The sequence below is a fragment of the Dromaius novaehollandiae genome, chromosome 1, assembly GCF_036370855.1.
Source record: "Dromaius novaehollandiae isolate bDroNov1 chromosome 1, bDroNov1.hap1, whole genome shotgun sequence".
In the NCBI taxonomy this organism is placed as follows: domain Eukaryota; kingdom Metazoa; phylum Chordata; class Aves; order Casuariiformes; family Dromaiidae; genus Dromaius; species Dromaius novaehollandiae.
This window is the reverse complement of record NC_088098.1, coordinates 12808696-12829507: the sequence shown is the minus strand read 5'-3', so window position 1 is coordinate 12829507 and position 20812 is coordinate 12808696. Positions and strand designations below refer to the sequence as shown.

At 39.0% G+C, this 20812-nt stretch overlaps 1 protein-coding gene across 2 annotated transcripts in view; it reads right to left on the bottom strand.

Annotated features, from left to right (window-relative positions):
- Positions 1–20812, bottom strand: part of SLC2A13 (solute carrier family 2 member 13) — a 168267-nt gene that overhangs the window by 121614 nt on the left and 25841 nt on the right. For both annotated transcript variants that reach the window (XM_064505975.1, XM_064505980.1), the window contains exons 2-3: positions 15168–15327; positions 7205–7413 (exon numbers count right to left, since the gene is read on the bottom strand). In XM_064505975.1, the coding sequence (XP_064362045.1) occupies positions 7205–7413; positions 15168–15327 (369 nt within the window). The remainder of the gene's footprint in view (positions 1–7204; positions 7414–15167; positions 15328–20812) is intronic.

The window sequence follows — 20812 nt, the reverse complement described above, 5'->3', positions numbered from 1 at the left end:
TTCCTATCGAGGCATACCAACTCCAGCGCTAATCAGTTATTTTCCATTCAAATCAAAGAGGAATAAATCTGGCAAGCAAGCCTGCAGTAATAAATCCTAGCCTGATTTTTTCAAGAGAGGTTATCAGAATTTCATTACCAATTAGTCTGGCCCTTTGCCATACGTCTCAAGCCTCGAGCTACATGCTATAACTTTCCTTTAAGCACAAGTATTCTGCCCTTCCCGTCCTGTCCCACCACTAAAATCTTACAACTGTCTTCTCCCAATACAGCCTTCTCTTTCTCCAGCCCCTCTCAATTCCCAGTTCTCCCTTTCTGGTTTAATAAACCATATCAGTTAGACAGATGTCAGGAGGTATCTATGCATTAATTTATCTCAATTTCTGTACTGAAAAACAAACCAGTACTATTGTTGTTCAGAGTAAGTCTGCCCCTTAATGCTCTAAGAACCAGCATCTTCAGGTCTGCTGCTTCTTTTCCCTATTCCTAGTCTTTTCTGCTTGCTTTATTCCTTTACTTTTACTCATGCTGTACACATTCATTTTTCTTTTGCTCACCAAGAGTATTTCTCTAATTCTTCGAAGTTCACTTCTTCCAAGAATCTCTGAGTCCAGCTGTGCTAAAATAAAAATTACTGTGTGTCATGTTACTTTTCCACCTTGTGTCCTTACTTGTGTCATGTTACTTTTCCACCTGGACGAACTATCAGTGGGAAGGAACCATTGTAAATGAATACAGTTTCAATGCTGTTTAAAGTTTATCAGACTATATAGCAAACCTTTGATAACAAGTCAAGTTATACAGCTAAGCACTACTTTTCAAAAACCCAAGAAATGTGTCTAGCTCCCTGCTTTAGAACTGAGCTGAGCTTCTAGAAAGCATGAAAATTGTGGCCAAAAGTATACTGCTTCTAGAAAACAACCTAGTGCAAGTCTGTTAGACTAGCTAGAGAAAGTACAAAAAAAAAGCTTTTGTATTAAAGGAAAACAATGATTTTCTATAAATTTGAAGTACTGTAGCTGGACCAAACACACACAAAATGCAGGCCCTAATAATATTATCTGAGCAATCAGCCAAAAATGGCTAATTTTGCTTGCTCCTATTAAGAAAGAAAATGAAGCAAATAGAAATGAAATGCAGAGGGGTTTGGGGAGGGTGGGGTTGTGTTTAAAAAACAAAATGCAAACAAAGTTTCAAATTCCTGTTTCCCTGGATGGAACTGAAAGAAAACTAGATACTATCTTTATTCACAGCCTTTCTTTCAGTCAGCTTTACAAGGACCACATTCTCTCATGAAAGGATGTCAATCCCTAGTCTTATTCTTCCAACGCTGTCTCCCACTGAAACATAAGTTGGCACAAAACAACGTCTCTCTTCCAAAACATTAATGTAGAAAGTAGCTGAACAGTCAGTGATACACTGATAATTTGGAGTGGCATCCACCACTTTTTGCAGACACATAGATCCACAAGCTACCTCAGATGAAGGGCAGCAAATCCTACCCCTACATGAGGAAATTCAGCTTCAATCTATAAATAATGCCATTTTGTTTAAAACAAAATCATTATGCACAGATTTACTTTTGATCTGATTGAGATAAGATGCCTTCTCTCTCTCTCTCTCTCTCTCTTTTTTTTTTTAAATAGACTTCTAGTTTTAATTTCCTGTAGGTTTCAGAAGCTGTGGACTAATACTAAGCTTTCAATGGAAAGATTACTGACTTTACCTCCAAAAAACTCATAGCAAATCTGAATTTTAAAAAATTACATATTTTGTGTGTATATATATATACACACACACACATTTTATATATATATAAAATAGGGTGTGTGTGTGTGTATAAAGTAATACAAACTCCAGGTACTCTTGCCTCAATAACACTTCTCTATGCTTCCATGAAGTTTCCTCTTTTCTACCCTTCAGGACCAGCTTACCTGAAATCTCTTTCTGGACTTCAAGTAAACAGGAATTTGTTCCAAAATGCCTGTTCAGAGCAGTCTACCCTAAAGCATATCTGATCTTCAGAAAGGTAGTTAGCCACCATTTTCAGATAATCATTCAATTTATATTAGTACATTGAAAACTAAGGTGCAAGACTTTGGGCTTTTTTTGATTATAGTCATCCAAGCAAGCTTGACTCATAATGTACTGCCGGGTAAATCTAATCTGTAAAGCCAGTATTCCCCAAGCATATTTAAGTTCTCAAACCCATGTTTGTGTGTGCTACCTTCTATCAGCAGAGCTCTAAGATACCAGAAATGAACTCTTACTTTTAGAATATAGTAGCTGTATTTCTAGGCAAGCTAGAAAAAGATAATGGTCTTTATAAACCGCATTTTTCAAAGGTCAAATTTGTGAGAATTAGTCTGCCTTTTAAAAGACTTTAAGGATAAAAGTAGAACAAAAACAGCTTTTTATCCTTCTTCCTCAACTGTTTACCAGTTTAAATACAGTAATTCATACTTTCAATACTCCTTGCTGAGCTTTAAAGATTTTTTTCTCATAACCCTGGATCGTACACTGAATTTACCCAGTACACTTTCTCAAGACCCTGGAACATAAAATGTCTCCATGTTTTTATTTGCCTGCGCTGCATGAATTTTGATTATCCAGGAGTGCTGCAGTTTTGGCTTCAACTCAAAACAAAATAAATTCCAAAGAAGATGTGTCACCACACAGGAAGAATTTTTGTTCTTAAGAGAACAGACTTGAAAAAAAATTCTAAAACTCAAATAGTTAAAATACAAGAATGAAACAAAGACATTCCTTGTAAGTACTTTGTGCATTGGCCATGATCCCTGGAAAATACAAAGGCAAAATGATCTACAACTGATCCTTGCATTTGGTGTTGTAACAAACAAGAATTTCAGGCTGAGATGTCCATCAACCATATTGAATCTCAGGTTTTCTTCAAAGAAACCTTCGTCCACCTCCTTTGTTTCTTTTGCTCTAAAGACTTCCATCTAACTTCATGTAATGGTTACAGATAACAACAGCCACTTAAGATTACAAAACTAGACTTAGATTTCAAATACGGATTTGAGTCTCTAGAATTGGAATGATTCAGATCTCTGCACAGCCCTACTCCAGTATCACAGTATTAGCAAGTTCCATTAAATGAAATTCCAGCTGATGTCCATAGTAAGAGGCATGTCTATGTCTTACTGAACTGCAGGTCTGTCAGGCAGTGACAAAAGATAGAAGAGACTGTCAGAAGTAAGGGAAGAATTACGATCAAGAACGAAAACACTGAAAGCTTCCAGTACCTCTCTAGAGAGACAAGTGTCAAAGCGTTGAAACCAAAGCCATAGGCAAGACTGACAAGCTAAAATGCTAAGAAGAGAAGTTGCAAGAAATAGAAATATACTGTATCCAGGAAAGACTGAGAGTCTAGATTTCCTCTCTGGTAATACCCTATTTTAACTAAAAATTATTGGGTAAAGTTATGAGCTGAAACCTAATGCTAATTAGGTGATTTTACCTTTTAAATAATAATGCATTTACCTCCAACTGGGGAATGCAAAGCCCAAGGAAGGAGACTGACTCATTGATCCAACAGTAAATTCTCAGGGAAGAAGCAAAAATGAGTTGAGTCTGTAAGAACGAAAGACAGAGTGGTACAGACCTTTCTCTCTTGGCCTCAGAAAAAAAATAGGCTATTACAAAAAATTATTAAGAATACTTAAAACACCAGAAAATGACTCACCTAGAAGCAATGCCCATTACTGAATATTTTGGTACAGACACAGAATGGTAGGTTAAACAGTATTAAAATTTTTCTAAGTCACTCTGAGCAAATTTCACATAAGCACCACAGCTTTATGCATTGCTAAACCCCAGCCTGGTTTTACATGGGAAGAATTACAAAGCAGATTAACATGCGAAAGTGACATCTTCATGATCAAAAGTTGGCATACAAATGCTCGGAGCAGACTAAAATGTAAAGGTCCACAGGCATAAGCTCAGGAGTCTCAACCTTACTTCACAGGTTAGAAGAATGTGGGATAGCTAGAACTGGGGGAGATTATACTGCTCTCCTACTGTAACTGATCCATGGTTACATATACTTCATCAAAACAAAAACAAATGTCCCATCTTAATACAAATTATGTTCATTTCATCAGGATGTTAAGTAAAAGTTAGTACTATACTCATCACTAGCACTACATATTCTGGAACATCACAGCTCAATGTTGTTAGAGCAGAGACATGAGGAAGAGCCATGCAACTTGCAGATACTTCCACCCAAAAGACAGTATGGATTGATACTTTCCCATGACTTGCTCTGAACACTGGTAATTCATTAAGTGTACAGAAAATTAATGATATATTTAAATTTCACTAATAGACACTGTAATGATTTCTTTCCAGTCTAAAATGAAATACATTTACAAAAGTATGTAACTCTATTAGATAGCTATAGTATGTTATGCACAAAACTGCCAACCACTGAATTCACTCTGAAGTGTTTACTCTAGAATTAATATTGAAAAATCCTTCCAACTTACTTAGCAGTACCAGTTACTTCATCTGTACCTGTGCACTTAAGCCATTGCACCAGTACTTACCTGCGTATCTAAGACCTGACTGCCTGTCTTTAATTAACATACAGTACAGAACATCTGCCTCAACTGTACTAAAAACTGTGATTCAACAGCAGTGCAAGACATACCTTAGTTTTGCTAACGAAAGTGAAGATTCACCCCAGAACCCTCTCCCAGCAACATCATTGACTTTTTGATCAATCATAAGCCCTTTCTGTCTGCTCTCTCCCCTCTTCTCTCCCACCAAGGCTTCTGAGCCTGGTCCAAGCACTGGGAATTTGAGAGATCCACAGCCTATTTGAAGGGAATGTGACTTAGCACTTATCAGTTACTGCTGCCACACCTCCAGAGAGCTCTCTCCTTTCTCACTTCTCCCTCCTTAGTCCTTCTGCCTTTGGTTTTCCTATAGCCAGGTCCCTCTTGCACTAGAACCCCACCATCTGAGAGGGGGCCGGTGTTAAAAAGAGGCTGATCAGCTGGACTTGACCAAAATTCAACTAGCTTTGTAATGTAACTGCAGAATGCCATACCTTCCCTTTCCCTTCTCAAAACACAAAGTTTTTCCCAGAAAACCTAGATTCAAGTTGTGGACTTCACAACACCAAAAGTCAAACTGGAAGTACAGAATAGAGCAGGCAAAAGCCATATTCATAACTGCCAGAAAAAATTTCATTTGCATAAGCAATCAAAAGGAAAGTATCAAAAAGATATCACTAAATATCCGTATCCTGATACCAATCTGAAAATGCTCAAAAATAAGCTGCTAAGCAGCAGCAGTGATTTGGTTGAAGGTATTGGAAAGGATAAAGAAATGTGAATCATTCACTTTGCAGGTATCCCACACTGGTACAAAAAAAACTTCGGAAATAGATGTTATTGCTCAAGACATTTTTATTATTTTCCAGTCAGGTGGTGTTTGATGACCGTCCAGAGAATGTGATGAACCTCTCTGGTTTTATCACAGACATCAAAACCAAATCTTTAAGAAAGTAACTTAAACAATACAAATGAAGTTCTCCTATGATTCAATCTTTTGGTGACAAGAATAGTTGATGAAACAGTTACAAAAAGCATTACAGTTTTTAAGTGTGGGACTTGAGAAAGCATTATGGTTACATTCTGTTATTCCCCTGGTAGTGAAGGAGTCAAACACAGACTTCTTCTCACACACAAAACAATGACCTGAGAAACTGGTGAAGCTGCTTGTGTATCAGTTAATAAAAAAGAACACCTGTTCTGCTTTCAGGAAAAGAAGTGACAGAAAAGGAAAAGAAACTATTAGCTAAAGTAGGCAGGATGATTTTTGAACTACAAAGCTGTCTTTCTCTGGATTCCACATCCACACACTATAAATACAGGCTCAAGAAAGCTCAATAAAGCTTTTGGCAAAACTGGAATAATATCCACAATGTCTGACAGGAGTAATTTAAGAAGTTCTGCAGGAACATACAAAATAAAATAAAGAAATACACATGGCAAAATGAAATGCAAAGCCTTTGAGGAAGCATACATTCATGAAGAAGCATGTGTTGTCAATACCTGAACACTTGGCAATGAAATCATGAACAGGAAGTTCATGCCAAACAGGAAGATGCATGCCAAATTCTGTGCTGAATATCTAGACAACTCCTCAGGAAATGAAGCTAATGGCAATTTAATATGACTTGTAAATACCAGTTGTAAGTCACAAGAGGTAATAAAGGTTTGTCTTGATGCTGAAATACAACTTTTGTTCTATAACAATAAACACTTTGGGTTAAACGGGATGAAGTCCAGTTGTAACCAGTTATCAGTGACAATTATCTAATACCTTTATCTATACCTTTATAAGCAGTTATAACAAACTGGACAGCATATACTCGTAAGTATCCTTATTTCTTTAATGCCATTCTGTGAAAGCTCTGAAGCTGTGGATTATGCAAGTGGAAAACACTGACTCATTGTAACCTCATTCTTCCCTAGGAACGTGCTTCATTTCACTAAAACGTCTCCAGGAAAGTTCTCCAGCTACACAACGAGTTTTTCTGGAAAAAAACTCAAGAGAGCTACGCATCCCAGAAAGCCAACAGCCTCATATCTAGTGTGCCAGTCCAAGCTACAGATGCATATAGGAGTGCTTTAACAACTGAGCTAGAGTTAGTACTACAACATCAAATTTAATTTATGAAAAGTGAAACAACAGGAGGAAAGATTTAAAGAGAGAGAGAAACAAAGTCATAATCTATAGCCCAAAAATAAGGGACAGAATGGGTCAGACTCCTGCTCCTTTTATTTCTACTGAGCAGAAATGCTTTTATGCTACACATTCCGTGGCTCTCCGCAGAACCTAATAGTCCAATGTCTAATTGGGATCAAGGACCTAGGTACAGGATTCTTAATGTCTAGCTGTTCTTCGAAGATCCATTTTCACTTTTTATCAAATCAGCTTCAAGGTAATTAAAATTTGTCCCAGTGAAGACCTGAAAACAAACAATCCAAACCCACAAAAAGCATAAAAAGCATAAAAAGACTGAAATACTTCAAGATATGAAATACTTTAAGCAATAGCATAACAGTCAAGAAAAACAAAACATCAGGTTCACAGAGGCTATGACTAGAACTTTTCTTTCAATTTTTAGCTCCTTACTGATGCTCAGAGATGCCAATAAACATTTGGCATACCTGCACCAACTTCTTTTTCTTCTTCTTCAATGTTGTTTTTGATACTGTCATACTCCTCATCAATTGCCTGGTTACCACGCATCTGAGAGAGAATTCTCCGTGCTCTCTGAGTCTGGCCTTTCTGAATGAGCCAACGGGGGCTTTCAGGAAGAAACAGGAAGCCAAGAAACTGTATAACTGCCGGAACAGCTGAGAGGCCCAGCATGTACCTAAAAATAAATAAATAAGTAAATGTCTAATATTTACCTACAAAAACATACTATGAACAGTCATGTACAAATACTTAAGCTTCAGTTTACAAATCAAAATACATTATGTGCTCAGTCAAAAGGTTAAATGTATCTATTAGGAAGAGTGTTTCGCGGACTTTTTCCTAGCAGCATCAAAAAGAATGGTCTGTCAGTGAAGTAAAACTTCCCTAACATAAAGTTAACTAGGAGAAACCATGAACCTGGTTGCCCGTTATCTTCCTCCCCTCTTACTCCTTATGAGCAGAAATTAAGCAGGCAAGAATAATACTCTTTAAATATTTTAGAAAATAGGATTCTCACTTGTAATTCCAGTACACAACTAAATATTCTTCTGTCACTGACTCTACAGCCATTGCTCTGGAAGATACTAACTCAGACTAAATAAAACCCTGAAACAGTCCATTAGTCTGGGAACTGAACTAATCCCTTTCAGCAAAGATATAAGAAAGGCAAGGGAAAAAGAAATCAAAGAAAGATATAAGAAAAGAAAGAAGAGAAAAAGAAATCAAAGGCTTATTTAAAATTAATTGGTATTGCTGATGACATAAAAGTGAGACTGAAAAAAAAAGCCAAAATAGCCACTGAAATGCTTTATTTGGTCAGTAAATATGTATACACAGAAACACGTGACCAAAGAATAAGCTCCTTTTTAAGAAGATGTCTGTCTTACTTTCAGAAATTTCTAACTAAAGCAGATAGTTCACTCTTACATTTTCAGCCAGCTGCAAAATCATGTTTTAAGCCAAAACAGAATTTGAGATGCCTGTGGTATTTTACTATATACACTATTAAGGCTAATTCTCTACTCTGTAGAGAATTACCACTGCCAGGGGAGGTTACACTTCCAGTGGTCAGTATTGATACCTATGACAACACCCACACATCCTGTGATTCACTCTGACTAAAGTGAAGGGAAAAGACTGTAGAAGACAAAAACATACTGAAGCTGAGTTTCAAATTCTGTTCAAATTGAAGCTTGTTTCAAATTCAATTCTGATTTACCCACTTCACATTTTTATACTCCTTTAATAAAAAACACACATACAATATGAATAACATTTTCACGAGCAAGCTGGAATTCTTTACAATTCTTTCCAAAGCTTGCAGCTCTAAGGAAATGGCATTGCAGAACAGAATACGTGTACTAAAAAGCATCGTATCACACTGTCAGATACCTATGGCAGGTAAACTACACTGAACCAGACATGTATGGCAATATTTCAAGCTTCCAACAGTTCTTTACTTCTGCAGAACTAATCTTACAGAATTGTACTTGTTCATAATTAAATATATTGCACAAAATTTTGCTCAAAGTATCAAGGCAGGCCTGAGTTCACGTATTTTAAATTTAGCCATTGTGCTTTTTCTGCAATAACACAAGACATTTAAGACCTTTCACTAAGTCTCTAGAAGAATCTTAACTTTGCCTCAAATGTTACTTAAAGAAAGTTAATCAAACCCATAAAGAGTAAGAACCCTTTAGAATTTCCAGTTATAAACTATTAGCTTAGCGTTCATGAGTTACTCAAAGAGGAATTACGAGCATTACTGAACAATCTATAATTTTGTTGTGCTTTTTAAACATGATCTTTTCCTTACATACGATACATCATTTGCCCTTGACTGGGATTTTTTAGCTTCCATTATAGACTTCAAATGATGCTGGTGCTACCTTACATTATCACAACCAAATGGGTTTCACATCAGTGGTTATAACCATTAAATCATCTCCAGAAACAAGCCCTCAGACTGAGTATTGAGGTATACCATACTCATAAATAGGTTCACATCTTGAAATCAACCAGGAGATCAGGGGGATTAATAACAGTCTCTTCTCTAGCACCTCTCTTCAAACCTCAAAATGCATGCTTTCACACAGAGGATTCTTAAGTCTCTCACACAGATGTTTTTATAAAGTGTACTACAAAATGAGATTGATAACAGAATAGGGAAAACAGTAAAACCATCAAAGGAAACCTAGTTTCAGGGTCATGAGCCAAATGTATTTGAGAAGTCCAAATGCACTCTGAATGCAGATGGAAAAAAGTCTTTCTTAGAGTGTCATTTGTAGATTTAACAAAGGATGACAGGAGCAATACAACAGGGCAGAAAATGGAGAATGGTAAAAAGAACACCCAAACAGTAATGGAAGGAGGCTGGCCATTCCTGGACAACATGCATGCAGGCCAGTCTTTCCATCGCCAAGCTGAGTCCTCAAGTTCTTGCTAAAACTGGTTAAAATTTCCAAAGGCCATACAAGTAAATCATCTTGGTCCAGAAAAAAAAACTGAGAAAGTCTTGTTTTCTAACGATCTAAGGATGGTATAGCTCATCCTTATTTATAAAAAGGATAACAGAAGGAAAAAAAAAATTCAAAATAGTAAACTTGTGGAAGCAATATTAGTTGAGCAGTCTTCAGCCAAGTTATCTAACAAGTGCCACCAGCTCACTAATGCTCCCATTTCTCATTCACTAATGTTCTTACTCACTGTTATTCTCATTTCTCTCTACGCTCTTCCTCCATCATGAAGTTTTTAGGTAGCCATATACAGAAATCACCTTTACATATACATCACTGACATTCACCAAACGGTATATTCAGTATTTGCATTTGTGTGGATTTAGAAAGCCTTTTCTATTTTAACTGAAGAGTAGATCAAAACCTTCAAAATTAAAAGCACAGCTGCTGCATTCTGTCAACCTGCAAGCAGAAGGATCTTTTAGTACATTCCACTAAATGGATTTAGTCCTTTACACTCATATTACCCAGTTTCTGGTCCTTCAGGAACTTATCAAAGCCTTTTAGTCCCTTACATGCAGCAGCAGCCTCCAGAACTAAGCAGCTGGGTATATTCACTCACCTTAAGAGGCAAAATCACTTGAGACTCCTGAAAGCTAGACCCTGCCTGTCAAGGTTACCAGTTGGACTCTGTTGGATTGTTTACTGGGGACAAGATAAAAAAGAAATCCATGGAAAGTGCTCAGTCACTAAAGTCAGTTTCCAATTGATGTGTTTGTGGTCAAAGCAGAGTACAAGCAGCAGGCCAGAAGGAAAATGCTCAGTTAAGAGCATAAATCCATTGCAAGTTCTAGAGTTGTTGCTATTTCCAGATAAAGCAACTTTATATACTCCATTTAGAGTAAAGTAGGCAACTTTGAGCATAACATACAGTGAGCCAGCTTTCAGAAATCTAATATAGTTCTTTCCTATATAGAATACAAGGCTTTCCATTTGAAGCTAGATGTCTAACAGACCTGAAAAAAATCTAGCATGAAATTTAATAAGTCTGCTGTAACATTTCTCCTCTCAGACACACTGCTACAATACTATTAAGATAGCATTAGCAGGGCTTACAATGCTATGTTGACATAAGAGTCAGGTTAAATATTTTTTTTTCCTTTGTTTATTTTTAATTTAATATCCAGCATTTCCAAGACCAAGCAGACACAAGCGGAAGTAAGATTCCTTGCTATTTTTTGTAGCACTGCAATACATAAATATTTAGTCACTAAGAGCTACAATGTAGTTTTCATTCTTGTATGTGATGACTCAAGAGTGAACGTCTGATTTCTCCCCATAAGTGCGATGACCACTCTTTCCAGGTGACAAACCCTCTGCACTCTTTTCAGCTCAGTCTCAGGCTGCAGTAAATTAGCTGAGGACAGACAAACAAATATTCCCCAATTAACAGCTCCACACTGCCACTGAGTGAGAATCCTTGGATACCTGATCTTTAGCATAGTCTCAATTTCTGTCCAGTGCAAGTTTCACTTCACTTAGCTTCAGTCAATCAGGCAGAACAGTACCTGGCATGTACGTAAAACATAGCATTACTGCATTAGCAGAAGTTAGCCAGCATGAGCCAGCAGGCTACGGGAAGCAATTGCTTCTCACTAAGCACACATGAGGCTGCCTCAGGAAGGCAGTGACCACCAGCATGAGAGAGCACTACAGACTAGGAATAGTCCAGCACAGGACCACTAAGATGGCGAGAAAACTGGAGCATACAGCGTAAAAGGAAAGGCTGAGAGAAGTGGGCTTGAGCAGCCTGGAAGAGGGAAGATTAAGGGGAGACCTAATAGCAGTCTTTCACACCTGGATAGGAGGTCAGGGAGAAGATGGAGCCAGACCTTTCACAGTGCACAGTGAAAGGACTGGAGACACTGGTCACAAAGGGCAACAAGGGAAATTCAGTTTTAAGACGAGGAAAGAGGAAATCTTCACAGTAAGAGTGATTTAACATCTGAACAGGTTGTCCTGAGAAGTGCAAGTGTCCATCCTTGGAGATTTTCAAAATGCAACTGGACAAAGCCCAAGGTAAACTAATCTAACCTGATTTAACTTTTTAGAGTAACCTTTCTTGGAGAGCTGTAAATTGGACTACAGACCTCTGGAGTACCTTTCAGCCTATATTTTTTTTCTGTGATTCAGACAGACTAGTAGATCCATTCTTTGTTTTCCACAGTTTATTTCTGCTACCTTGAAAGTTGCAACATTTTCCCTATATAACATCTTCCCTATCCCTTTCTCCCCAACCCGACCCCAGGTCTAGGGAGTCATTACACCTACAGGCTAATTGGCTATAAGGATCAAATACTTCAGGTAGTATTTTAGCTAGAAATGCATTTCTGTATATAGTTACCTTTTCTCAAAACTAAGCACATTTCTGTAACTGCGGAAAGGGATTAGCAATTCTACTTCTTTTTTTTTTTTTTTTTTTTTTTTTTTTTTTTTTTTTTTTAATTAAGACCGTTTCACAGAATCACAGAATGGTTGAGGTTGGAAGGGACCTCTGGAGATCATCGACTCCAACCCCCTATTCAAGCAGGGTCACCTAGAGCACATTGCCCAGGATTGTGTCCAGATGGCTTTCGAATATCTCCAAGGAAGGAGACTCCACAACCTCTCTGGGCAACCTGTGCCAGTGCTCTGTCACCCTCACAGTAAAGAAGCTTTTCCCTCATGTTCAGACGGAACTGCCTGTGTTTCAGTTTGTGCCCATTGCCTCTCGTCCTATCACTGGGCACCACTGAGCAGAGTCTGGCCTCGTCCTCTTGACACCCTCCTTTCAGATACTTATACACATTGACAAGATCCCCCCTGCCTCAGTCTTCTCTTCTCCAGGCTAAACAGGCCCAGCTCTCTCTGCCTGTCCTCATAGGAGAGATGCTCCAGTTCCCTAATCATCTTAGTAGCCCTTTGCTGGACTCACTCCAGTAGCTCCATGTCTCTCTTGTACTGAGGAGCCCACAACTGGACACAGTACTCCAGATGTGGCCTCACCAGGGCTGAATAGAGGGGGAGGATCACCTCCCTCGACCTGCTGGCAATGCTCTTCCTAATGCAGCCCAGGGTACCATTGGCTGCCTTGGCCACAAGGGCACATTGCTGGCACATGGTTAACCATGGACCAGGACCCTCAGGTCCTTCTCTGCAGAGCTGCTTTCCAGCAGATCAACCCCCAACCTGCACTGGTGCATGGAGTTATTCCTCCCTAGGTGCAGGACCCTGCACTCGCCTTTGCTGAACTTCATGAGGTTCCTCTCTGCCCATCTCTCCAGCCTGTCAAGGCCCCTCTGAATGGCAACACAGCCCTGTGGTGTATCAGCCACTCCTGCCAGTTTTGTATCATCAGCAAACTTGCTGAGGGGGCACTCTGTCCTTCATCCAGGTCATTGATGAAGAAGTTGAACAATACTGGACCCAGTACTGACCCCTGGGGGACACCGCTATCTACAGGCCTCCAACTAGACTTGTACCCACCTGCTGAGCTCTGCCTTTCAGCCAGTTTTCAATCCACCTCGCTGTCTGCTCATCTATCCTGCACTTCCTGAGTTTGTCATCATCAAGACCGTTTCTCATCTGAGACCTCTGCAGAGGATTCACCTTGTGTGAGCTCTAGTCAGAGAGGCCTTTAATGGCAAGTGTTCCATTTTTGTTAGCTCATACCCACTATCACACAATCTGCAGTGATGAAATTTATTCATGGGATTTCTCGATGCAGAGAGAGAGATTTTTCTGGAGGACTATCTTTTTGAATGACAACAAAAGATCTACAGTATACAGAACCGCTACAGGAGAGGGAGCATGGGACTTAAGAAAGCAAAACAAAAATACAAAAAAAGAGACAAATTATCCAAAATTAATGAAGTTTGCAGAACATCTCAAACAAACTTTGAGTGACAATTAAGAGTTTGGGATTTTTTCCCCTATGTTTTTTTAGAAAACTTTATAAGGGTAAGCCAAAAGAGCCCAAGACTTTCTCATCCTCCTCACAGATGGCAACTAAAAAGCAATGCGTTCGGATGAAGAAAGCAAAATTTTAAAATGCAAAAGCAAATTTTAAAAGGACTTCTCATTACAAAAAGACAAAACTAAACTGAGATACTTTTGTGGGAACAGGTTCACAATAAGCCGTAGTCTAACCCATTTAGAAAGCTGCTGTTATTGGGATTCCAAAAAAAGACTTAGAAAAAGCTTCTCTTGGGACGATAAGCCTCAAAAAACCACTAAGTGGACCATCTGATGAAGAATGTAGGCTTTTTCATTTGGTCTATAAATCTCAGCAAATAATCCTGGATTAGTAGTATGAAAAATCAATACAGGGAAGTATGAGCACCGAACTATAATTCCAGACCATTTTTCTTGTTTAAACTGACCTCATCATTTCTTCACTCCTGACAACCTCCCTCAGAGAAAGAATGACTCCATCCTAATCTTCTTTGATATTCAAAATACAAGGTGAAAAGCATGACAATACACAAAGCTCTGGTAAGTTAATTTAGGCTTCTGTATATTACAATTTTTTCATTGCAAGGACCAAGGTGGTTGAAGACCCTACAACATCATGCATATCATTCCCAAGAGAGTTCCAAAAAAAAAAAAAAAAAAAAAAAAAAAAAAAAAAAAAAAACACCAAAAACCAAAAAACACATACTTAAGCATGTTTCCAAAAGTTCAAATATGCAGTTTATTTGTCCTGTATATATCTGTTAGCTATTCTTTAAAAAGAAAGTCATCACAGCACATAAAATACTAAGCCACACAGATTTCTAATCTCTCTCTCTCTCAAATGATGCATCATCATAAAGAAGGTATACAGCAGCAGTCCAGAAACACTTAGCAATTACTACAGGAAGAATGTAATATCCAGAAAGCAGAGCAAAAGAGAGTCACATCATTCTATAATCTAAACTGCAACTACAAAATTATGCTACAATATCCATTACTTCAATTCTGATTGGATGACTATTCCTCAAATTAAGAATATTCAATATGCACTTCTATTTTGTACCTATAGCACCATACCTACTGGAAGTTTGCCGGGTTGGCGGGGGGGAAGAAAAAGAAAAAAAAAAGAGTAATGTATTCTAAAGGCAAGAGGCAAGATGCTTTTATACTACAATCCTCATGACAGTAATTAAAGCTTTTTGACGTATATTTATTGCTCATGCATTTTAAAGTTTACTATAAAGTCAGAAAAGCTAAATACATTGCAAATATTAAGCCTAAGTGAAAGTAGCATGCATATCATTTAGCAATAGTTAAAGTCCCATTTCAATATACAGATTTACCACTTTATACGTAAACTCTGTTTTACCGACGTGAATTATGATAGTTGTCAACCATTACTTTTTTTTCAATTATTTATCTAGGCTTGCCAAAATCACAACAATGCTGGTTTTGCTTTTAAATACAACAGCTCACAAACCTCCATCCATCCTTTGCGAGGTAGCTGAAGAGTCCATCGACGACACTTGCGAAAAACTGCCCTCCCGTGATGAACAGCGTGTTAATGGTAACTAATCTGCCTCTCAAGTGTGGCGGAGCGACTTCTGCGATGTACACTGGTACTGTCATAGATGCTACACCTACAAAAACAAATTAAATTCTATTAATGAAACTGAAACAGATATTACAGCTTCTTTTGTCATGAAGCCTTATATTCCTTACTATTCTTTAAGTGAAATGATTTCCAGGTTCAAAAAAAAAAAAAAAAAACCCCACACCCAAAACACCTAACGAAGTCTAAATGACTCTCCATAGCAGACGGGCGTACACACTGCTTACCAGGGACTGTATTTCACGTTCATGGATTTATTCAATGACGCAAAGAACAGATTACTCCAATTCACATCGCATGTATATTAAGATTAAATAAAAAGCATCAGCCAAAGATGATGAAATCATCTCTTCTGAATCTAAGAGATGCCATGTATGTATACCTAAGTCAAAATGACTAGCTCAAGGCTTGACATGGAAAACATACAACTCTGAGTTTAAACAGAACCACAGCATGTTCTCCACCTTGAAGAAAAAACAGGGCCATGCGCTATTCCTGATGTGTAATTCCGTTATTATTATTATTATTATACAAAAGAGATTATTTCTCAGCTTTTCTGGAGTATAAAACTGTCTCTCATACGCTATGAAAAAGGCCACCTTCACAAACGAGCAGAAACTGAATAAAAGCAAGGGTGCCTTTTTTCTATCATAACACTGGTAATGTTTCTTAGGAATTCTTAGGTGACAGCTCCAAATGAGCTATATGCACAAAAACCAGGAAGTGCCCAGGTGGCACGCGCGTGAGCGTACGCACTCTCACAAAACAGAGCGGGAATTCAACAGCATGCAGAAAGCAGGCCTGGACGCCCCACATACTTTCGTAGTCTAAACACGCCAACAAATTCATAGTCACGTAAAGGAAATTTGTATCCATGTTTCATTAAGAGAGCCAACAGTGACATCCAACCACCTTTCTGTGGTTAAAACTGAACACGCTTTGGCAGCCCAGAAGCAAAATCCCATTCCTGGCGAAATTGGCTGAAGTGTAACCCCGGCACGGTGAGTGAGGCCTCAGCATCACGGAGAAACCGCGTCCTCCCAGGCCTGACACCACCACGTCCACGTCTGCGCCCCAGCGCTGCGCGTTGCCCCCCCGGCAACAGCCGGCGTGAGGTGAAGGCGTGCATGTCCCTGGAGCAGGGGGACAACACCCAGCTTCGACCGCTCTGTGGAAAAGCACCGCGTCGGCCTTCAAACACCCGGGGACAACTGAGAAAGCACCCCGCTGTCCGGCTGACTCGCTACACCGAGCGCACAGCACTATTTTTAGTGTTAAGGTCAGCCTGACACAACTGCTGGAAGCCTCCGAAGGCCTGAGAGAGAACAGAGATTGCTGAATAATAAAACGGCATTAGGGGACCTTTTGTTACGACAGGTAAGCGCGCGCAGCAGCCCCGCAGCACGACAGCCCCTTTCACAGCAGAATGTTCCAGAACACACCAGTAGCTCCTCAAACCGCTCCCGAGCAACCCGCAAGGCATAAAAAGCCACATAAAAGTATCAGAAAAACATTAAAAATTTATTTGAGCCTTTTTCAAAGCTAACCAGAATGCACTGCAGAAAAAAAAAGCAGTCAAATAGCCCTCTGTGCTTTCGATACACAAGCAAATTTTCAAACACATGCCACTATCAGAAATATTTCTTCTGCATCTTTCATGTCAGTGCTTTAACTAATTCCAATTAAACAGATGGAGATGGTGCACACAGAAGAGAAAAGCTTTTACAGGAAAGCCGGGGAGTACATCCCCTTTCTCAAAGCAAATAAAAATGAGACAAGGACTTGAGCGAGGGCAGCAGGATGGCTCCCGCTGGGTGGGCAGGGAAGGGCCCTCCCCGCTCCCAGGAGACCTTCTCCGTGGCCTCAGGCATGGCACTCCGCCTGCTCGCACTTCTGTTCCCCATTCGCAAAGCGGCAAGAGAAAACACCTTCCTGCTTCCAGGCATGCTTTGACACTAAGACTGGCTCTATCGGGCCAACAGCCAAGTAACTGCCTCTGATGGCGACCGGTGGCAGAGCCTTAGGAAAAGCTAAGGAGCAGAACAAGCATCAGGTAATTCCCCTGACATACCCTAAGCTTCCAGTAATCCCCAAGTTAGGGAATTCACGACTAAGCCTGTGTGTGGACCAGACGTTTAACAGCTCTGGATGTTTTTTTTTTTTTTTTTGAGAACATTCACACTTTGCTCTCCGCTGCTGTATTTAGTTGCTCCGTGTATGGGAGCAGCTCCTTCCTCCCTGCTGCTTCCAGAACGATTACAGCTTCTTTTGGATAGGCTGTTTTCACCATATTCCTCTTTATAATAAACCAATCTTAACTAAAAATCCACGGTACTCCAAGGGTGCAAAATTATCAGCTGCTCTGTAAATATATTTATTCCCTGCTGTTCACAAGAGTAACAGGAAAATGAGAGAAGGTGATTGAATTTCAGAGCACTAAGAAGGATGTCCTCCAACGAGAAGCTTGGAGGTATAAAAACAGAATGGAGTGAGTAGTCCATGCAATAAATACAGAGGAAATATATACTGTTCCATTTCTCTCTTTTGGGGGCACTAAAAGAAAAGAGGCCTGGCATATCTCTTACAGGATGCTACTCAAAGCCAGTCCCTGGTATTCATCCTTCCCCACGCCCTGCAAATAAGGATACTATTAAAAGCTCTAGAGAAATAGCATATACTCCCATGACGGATACCTTTGAAACCGAATCATTCAGTGAAGTGAACTTGAGAGGTAAAGATGGCAATGTCTATACATGGATTTTATTAGAAAGATGCGCACAATCAGAAACAATATGCTCTGCAAAAGAGGGTTTTTTTTAATTACACATCTTTCATTTATGGTGAAACTGGGAGATTACAACAAGATTCTCCATACTACTGGAATTTGCCATTTAGAGTTCAAGGCAGCTTACTGCATAACGATATCTCACTCATAAGAGTGCATCCTAGGAGCCAATTATACAACAGAATACTGTGCTTCAAGCTGGGATGCTTCCACAGGCTCAGACTAATTTCATTTTCTCCTTTTCCACACTGTAAATGTCAGCCACGTTCTTAACATTACTGAATTATGAAAAAACTTATTTTGACTGCATGCCAAGTTGCAATGGTTCAGCTTACAGAAACAGAACACCTTGGAAAATGTCTCCATCTACAAATTTCTTTCAGCACTACAATTCACAGGCCTCTGACACCCAAAAGAAAGTCAGAATATTTAATATGAAATAGGTTACAACTAGTCGAGATTCATTTATTATAATTAGGAGGCAGCATAGTTCATAGCCAGAGAGGCAAAGGGCTTTGACCCCAGATACTCTAGCACAGCCAACTGCACATCCTCAGGCAAGCTATCTACCCACTCAGCCTCGCTGTTTTTCCCCACCTGGTAGGGAGCAGCTCAACTTTCATATCCTGTGGCACATTTTCCTGCTTCAGTTTCCCTCTCAGTTTAGCCCATGCAACTACTGTGGAAGGTTGATTTTACACAGGATCTGCAAAGAAATCTTGTTTTACAACAAGCCAGACAAATGTGCTACTGATATATTCAGCAAGCAGAGGCACACCACTGAACAGACCAATAGCTGTTGCTAACATCCAGAGCACACTATCAATCCTGTAAAACTGCCAGAATTGCAGTTAACTGTGGTTAACGTGACACTTGCTGTTTACAGGTATAACCAAAGCCCGTTTCTGTAACATAAGGGTAATGTGAAGGTTAAAACACATTTGAAAAGTGCCATTATGTTCCTGAACAAGGGACATCATGACAGCAGGAGGTTTACTGTTATTACTGCCTTCTATCAGAAAGTTAACATCTACAAGAATTGCCAGGGGAAGCTTGCACACCTCCAGCAGTTCAGTCACAAGCTATCCAATGACACCAGTTATGCAGCTGACACTAATGCAATGGTTCAAATTATTTATTATCAAGCTTGCAACGAATAAAACATGGTTCCTTGGGAAAATCTAAGAAGCTGGAAAAGAATATTAGTTCAGTAAAACTGATTTTGTAGTATTAGGTTTCTCTCTTCTGTAGATTGTACAATCCATGATAAACATTCCTAAAAATCTGCAAATCGTGCCAATTATTTTAATGCCCTTCATCTTACACTGGTGCGTTCAAAAACCTGATACTTCACCAACCTCCTAAACTATCTTTCAATGTCATTACTATGCTTGCGTACCAAAGAACATAATACTGACAACTTTTTTCTCATTTTTCTCCTTATAACAAGGTGTATTTGCCTCACACTGCAGAAGAATTCGAATGCCCTAGCCAGCACCACAGTCCCAGAGTGACAGATCTCCCCAGTTACTTGTGCATCCCAGACCTCCACATTAGCCTTTCAATCTTTGAAAATTTTCATAATGGTGCTGTCAAAAGCCTCCTTTCTTGCCTCGTACTCAGGCCTTACTCCCTCTACTGGATTTCCCAAAATGTACAGAAAGTTCAAGACATCCTAACAAAAACCCCAGCTTACCAGGAAAACAAAGTGATGAATGGAAATGCAGCCCATCAGCATCAAAACATACTGCTACTTCCAAGTCTGAAACAGAGTATAGCAGGTTTCAGGAAACGGAAAGAGACAAATAGGAAAACCTCTCTATTTTGACTGGCTGCCATCCACCAAGCATTCATACACAAAAGCGAAATTCTTTCTAAAAATGACCTGGAGTAAAAAAAGCTATTCTGAGGCAGACCACATTAAGGAAAAATTCATACCACTTTATAAAATCGAAAATACTATCATTTTTTCTTAATGTTATTCATATTACAGGCTTGCATGCTAAGGCAACTGAAAGCATCAATAGTCTTCATATCTTCCTCCTTTAATTTCAGTTTAAGGCATGCTACAGCCTAGGAGAGTAAATTCTTGTGAAAAAGCATAATCAGAAGCAAGGCATTAAATGTTAATCAACTATAAAAATCTCTGAAATACATAACAATCAGTATTCATTATGTAGTTATTTTAATAGACAGATATTAAAGAAATTTAAAAACAAAGAACAGCTTTCCTAGCAAAATAAATATGGCTGCAAAGTAATCTTTTCTTAATCTTTTATATGAGAATGCTTTCATTTACACTAAGATGACATTTTCTAATATGCTCTCACTGTTAAACTATTCACTCCAAATAAAAAATTCTGGCTGTAGGCAAGTATATTACTACCTAACTAATAAAGCTGATGAGTGACAAGATGTGAGGAAAAGAAAATGAAAACAATTAACTGCGAATTCTGTCAGAGAAAGTTCAAGCTCTACATTGTGCACCACAGCCATGAAATCTGAGAACAGACTGTAGACGAGCCCAAACTTTATCCACTTGAGTAAGCAAGGCATTAGCCTTCTGACCTCATTAAGAGTATGGTGCAGAAACAAATATAATAGAAGGCTCTTTAAATTTAGACCACAAGATGCAGCTAATTATCATACAGGAAGTATTAGACGATACGATGAACTGAAATAATCATATTAAATGTTCTTTCACTTCTAAGATAGTCACTTAAGAGAC